This window comes from Cherax quadricarinatus, chromosome 18, assembly GCF_038502225.1.
Source record: "Cherax quadricarinatus isolate ZL_2023a chromosome 18, ASM3850222v1, whole genome shotgun sequence".
NCBI classification, from domain to species: Eukaryota; Metazoa; Arthropoda; class Malacostraca; order Decapoda; family Parastacidae; genus Cherax; species Cherax quadricarinatus.
In genome coordinates this window covers 35,859,548-35,865,547 of record NC_091309.1, presented here as the reverse complement: position 1 = coordinate 35,865,547, position 6,000 = coordinate 35,859,548, and the positions used below count along the sequence as shown (strand labels likewise).

Genomic DNA, 6,000 nt, shown 5'->3' with positions numbered 1-6,000 from the left:
GTAATGTCTATGCTTAATTACAGTCCTTTCTATTTGGGTAGGAGATAAGAGATAAGATAAGATTTCGACCAGATTTTTAGCCCCTGAGGGTTAGCCATCCAGGATAACCCAAGAAAGTCAGTGGGTCATCGAGGACTGTCTAACTTACTTCCATTGGGGTCCTTAATCTTGTACCCCAGGATGTGACCCACACCGGTCGACTAACACCCAGGTACCCATTTGCTGCTAGGTGAACAGGACAACAGGTGTAAGGAAACATGTCGAAATGTTTCCACCTGCCGGGAATCGAATCCGGGCCCTCCATGTGTGAAGCGGGAGCTTTAGCCACCAGGCCACGGGGCTTGTCTTGCAGAAAAAAAATTGTATAGCTGTGGTGATTTTGGTTAAGCATGAATTGTTGTTCTTTTAATAATTTTTGTGTATACTGTACTAAAATAAATAAGACCTAAAGTAATTTTGTAATTCCTTTCTTGTACACTCTACAGATACTTCATAAATAATGTGTGCAATAAAGGAGACCAGTGTCGTTTTTCACATGACCCTGCTGTTGCTCAGCCATCTATGTTCTGCCGGTATTACTTAAAGGGAACATGTGCCTATGGAGATAAGTGCAGGTGAGCTTTATGTTGGCCTTAAGTAATTTGAAAGCTTCTAGATGCAAAATACACATTGAAAATTTTTTTCAGCCATAGGGGAAATCAAAGAAGTTCAGGGAGTCTATGATGGGTGTATTCGTACAGTATCCTTGTGTATATAAAAGTTGCTAGAAATTATTTTTTAGTTAGCTTTGTTTTCTGGTGTTGCTATAACTACTTATGCTGTTCTTGTTTCTGTAATACCATATTTTCTTTCCAATTTTGAAGGCCTGATCTGAGAATGAGTGATGAGACTAATGATCATAGAACTATTTAGCCTTATTTTGGTGGTACTGTAATGATATTCTACTTATATATCTGTGATTCTGAGTGTGTTGATTTAACAACTTTGAAATGTTCATGTTACATTTAAATACCTGTTAGTCACAGCTAGGTTACTGCTCCCTGACTTGCTTGCAGTATTGTGGTGTCTGCCAGCCAGGCTTCTAGAATTACAATAAACTGCTCTTTTTTGTCTTTTTCCCAGTTCTTTTTTTTTTTATAACTTTTATCCATTTGTGACTTGGTTTGCTTGCTTGTGTATGATTGGGGATGTGTGTATAATTACCTATTTGCAGTTGCAGAGCTATTCTCATGAAGTTCTGTCTTCAGTATTTACTTTCATGTCCTTTTTAAAAAATTTTAATTGGTTACACTCTGCTACTTCATGTAAACCATTGCTTTTCTTCCTTAGATTACAGTTGGTATTCTTGTTGAGCCTTGCTGAGCTAATTTAACCTGTGTTGTGAAATTTTTTTATATAGCATTTCCCCATCTATCTATGAAAAGGCTAATTTAAAGTTGGGCAGTGTCATACAGGAAATCTTTCTTCAGTATTTAAATAAAATTGGAACAATTTTTTGTCAAATGACAACTCCTAGGCTCTTCTTTGTCTGGTGCCTTTATTGTTTCATCAAGTAATCCATTTTTTGTGTTACTTTTTTTTTCTCACTTTCTCCCATTTCTGTTGCATGCCACTTGCCCATATTAAATTTAATCAACCATCTATAACTCCATTGGTTCTGTTGTAGGGGTACACTAATTTTGATTGCTTATCTTGCATTAGATCTTTGTATCGTCTGCATCAGTATTTATATTAATTTTTGTGACTGCATTTTCCATTAAAACAAAATCTTTTGGCCACTAATACAGTAGTTTTTCTTTCACTCTTCCTGAATTTTCTGGTTGCAGTAATGGGTGGGTGGACTACAGTATGGTAAACCATAGATATAATGGACTAATAGGGAAGAGCCAGTGGCTGGTACTGGAAATTGTGTTGGATAATGAAGAGGTTTTTTGCCATGCTAGCAACAATAATGGACATTTCTGTAACCTGTGGACTTTATTTTATTTTTTATCTAATTTTTTTTTTCAAATTGATTGACTCAGGGTTTGGTTTTGTATTTTTTTGTCACTGTATAAAGGTCTGTTATGTTGAGAGTGAAAGTAATATTGTATACAGCCTCTCCTCACATAACGACGGAGTTTCATTCCTAAGACAATGTTGGTAAACGAATTTGTTGCTATGTGAGGAGCATATTATAATGCTAGCAGGTTTTTCAGCCATCTTTGATATTGTTTTAATGTCGCCTTTGCACCGTTTATGATGTTTTTAGTATATTTTTAAATACAGTGGAACCTTGACTTACAAGTGTCCCAACGTACGAGTTTTTTTTGAGGTACGAGCTGTCCCTGGGTTGATTTTTTGCTCTGAGTTACGAGCCAGCTCCCCCCTTCCCCCTCAACCCAAAACCTGAACACCTCACTTGTTTTTCTATTATTTTTTTTTATTTTTATTATCACACTGGCCGATTCCCACCAAGGCAGGGTGGCCCGAAAAAGAAAAACTTTCACCATCATTCACTCCATCACTGTCTTGCCAGAAGGGTGCTTTACACTACAGTTTTTAAACTGCAACATTAACACCCCTCCTTCAGAGTGCAGGCACTGTACTTCCCATCTCCAGGACTCAAGTCCGGCCTGCCGGTTTCCCTGAATCCCTTCATAAATGTTACTTTGCTCACACTCCAACAGCACGTCAAGTATTAAAAACCATTTGTAGGTAGTAGGTTGGTAGACAGCAACCACCCAGGGAAGTACTACCGTCCTGCCAGATGACTGTGAAACAAAAACCTGTAACTGTTTTGCATGATGGTAGGATTGCTGGTTTTCTTTTTCTGTCTCATAAACACGCTAGATAACAGGGATATCTTGCTACTCCTACTTACACTTTGGTCACACTTCACAGACACGCACATGCATATATATATATACATACATCTAGGTTTTTCTCCTTATTCTAAATAGCTCTTGTTCTTTTTTATTTCTTCTATTGTCCATGGGGAAGTGGAAAAGAATCTTTCCTCCGTAAGCCATGCGTGTCGTATGAGGCGACTAAAATGCCGGGAGCAATGGGCTAGTAACCCCTTCTCCTGTATAAATTTACTAAAAAAGAGAAGAAGAAAAACTATTTTGAAATTGTCATATTTTTTAATTTTCGTGAAATGGGCCAAATTGCCAATTTCTGACCACTTTATTGGGTAGTTGAAATCGGTAAATGGGCGATTTCTTGTACTCGATCGATAGAACACATGGAGTTCTAAAGAAATAGTTGAGTTTCGTCGACTGGAACAATGGAATTAGCCGAAAATAGGGCTCAAAGTGGGGGAAATCGCCGATTCGTTAATATCGCTGAGGTCGCTAACTTCACAAGAGCGTAATTCTGTCAGTTTTCTATCAAATTTCATACTTTTGGTGTCATTATCATCAGGAAAAGATTATCATTTCATGATAATTTTTTTTTTTTAATTTTTGCGACAAAAGGAGTCGCCTCAGGATTTGGGGTTGTGACAGTCAAGGGGTTAATAAGAATAATACATAATACATATGTAATAATAATTCAGAATGCTGCCACTAATTGGCACAGCTGATGGCAAAACATCTGGTAAGCAGTACACATGTTTACACCTCTGTGGGAGCAGTTCTCTCATGGTTGTTTGCATTTTTTTTTTTTTTTTTTAACAGTCATTTGGCCAAATTTCTTTTTTCAAACGATGGGTTCTAAGAAAGTAAGTGCAAAGGACAGTGCTGAGAAGAAAAAGGCGATGATTTCCATGGGCTTAACCAGGCAATACATCATACGCCGCACCCTCAACATCCCCCACCCTCAACATCCCCCACTCTCAACATCCCCCACTATCTCTGCTCCATGTGTGTAAGTACATATACACTTTATATAAACAGTTTTTATACAATATTTTTTATTTATAAATACATGTACAGTGGACCCTCGATAATTGTAAGGCTCGAAAGTCGTAATTTTCGGAAATCATAATGTTTTTTCGTCAAAACATTGACTCGCGAATCGTCGTTTGACTCGCAAATAGTCGTTTGTCTGGGACGCATACACACAGCCCCAAGCTGCCTCACACTCCATTCCCAGCCAGTGTGCCATTGTTTATCAGTGAGTGAGGATGATCCCATGAGTTCATACGATACTTTTCATAATATTCCATTCGCTTTAGTGCTTGCAACTGCTAAATAAGTCACCATGGCTCCAAAGAAAGCTTCTAGTGCCAGTCCTTTGGTAAAGAATATGAGAAACACACAATTTAAGAAAAAGTTTGTAGAAAAATATGAAAGTGGTGGTGGTAGTGGTAGCTGTTGTGATAGTGGTAGAGGGTGATAGTGATGGTGGTCGAGGGTGGCAGTGATGGTGGTAGAGGGTGGTAGTGGTTGTGATAGTGGTAGTGATGGTGGTAACAGTTGTGATAGTGATAGAGGGTGGAAGTGATAGTGGTAGAGGGTGGTAGTGGTTGTGATGGTGGTAGAGGGAGCCTTCTTCAGTGATTCAGCATTTCTTCCGACCCCTCCAATGTTGTTGGAGTTATATATGGCTACAGAAAACACCGCCACCTCAGCTGCTGCTTCACCAACATTATGCATGGCTTATGCTCACAGTGGCCCTTATACACCCAACAACAGCATCAATCCAACACCTCTTGTGACATTCATAATGACTTATTTTATACATTCTGGAGTATATTCCATATTTCTATGTTATTAATATTGTTTTTTTATGTCATATTAGTTGAATTGTGATAGTTATTTAAGCTGTAGAGTTGATATTAGTGTCATATTCTCCAACAATAAACTCGCCTTCCTCCCTCTGCCTCGTCTGCCATACACCAAGAGTCTTCATTAAAGGTAAGTGTGATGTTAAATGTTCATTTATACATTTTATTAGTGCTTTACATTTATTTCGCATTCTTTTCTGCATGTAAATCTATATTTAAGCTAGGGAAGTGGCTAGGGAAGTGACCCCTGAAGTGACCTTGAGTCCTTATGGAGGGGGATTCCCCTCCCAAACAATAACCTCTCTTCCCTCTCTCCTCCCTGTCTTCCATTCATCAACAACAGCCTTCAATAAAGGTAACTGTCATGTTGAATGTTCATTCTTTTGTGCATGTAAGTCTATCTATAAGGTAAAAAAAATTTTTTTTTGTTGATACTTCTGGGTGTCTGGAACGAATTAATTGGATTTGCATTATTTCTTATGGGGAAAATGGATTCACAAATCGTCAATTTCAATAATAGTCACACACTCTGGAATGGATTAATTATGAAAAATGAGGGTCCACTGTACATTGTTTCAGTGTTTTCCTTAGAAAACTAGTGATCTACTGCATTTAGCCTCAAAAATACTCCGTTTTCTCTTACAGTAAGAGCCTGGGAAGATTCTAAGGTCAAAGTTGGACAGAAATGGCAAACGCAACTGCCGCTGCTTCTGCCACCATATTATGGCCTATTTTATTCATTCTAGAGTATAAATCATGTTTCTGTGTTAATTATATTGTTTATTATGTCATACTAGATGAAATGTGATAGATAAATAAGCCATACAGTTGATAATAGCATCATATTCAAGTATTTTTTTCTTAGTCTTCAGAGTGCAGGAACGGATTAATGTTTTTTCAATTAATTTAAATGAGGAAAATTAATTTGATATAAGGGTAAATGGAGTTACGAGCTAGGTCACAGAACAGATTAAACTCGTAAGTCAAGGTTCCACGGTATTTATCAGTAGTGTACTGTACAGTGGAACCTTGTTTTTCGTCATTAATTTGTTCCAGAAAGTCTGACAAAAACCAAATTCAACGAAAACTGAAGCAGTATTTCCCAAAAGAAATAATATAAATTCAATTTAATCCGTTCCAGACACCAAAAAGTATTATAAAAAAAATAATTTTATAGAGAATATAGTTTTACATACAGAAAAAAATGAGAAATAAATATAGAGGACAAACGAAATAGATAAATGAACATTTAATATCGCTTTTACCTTTATTGAAGACTCTTGTTGCCA

At 37.3% G+C, this 6,000-nt stretch overlaps 1 protein-coding gene across 2 annotated transcripts in view; it reads left to right on the top strand.

Annotated features, from left to right (window-relative positions):
* Positions 1-485: 485 nt before the first annotated feature.
* LOC128689241 (uncharacterized) overlaps positions 486-6,000 on the top strand; it is a gene marked incomplete at its 5' end in the record, with an annotated part of 70,560 nt that continues 65,045 nt past the window's right edge. For both annotated transcript variants that reach the window (XM_070086400.1, XM_053777377.2), the window contains 1 exon segment: positions 486-614. In XM_070086400.1, coding sequence (XP_069942501.1) covers positions 486-614 — 129 coding nt within the window.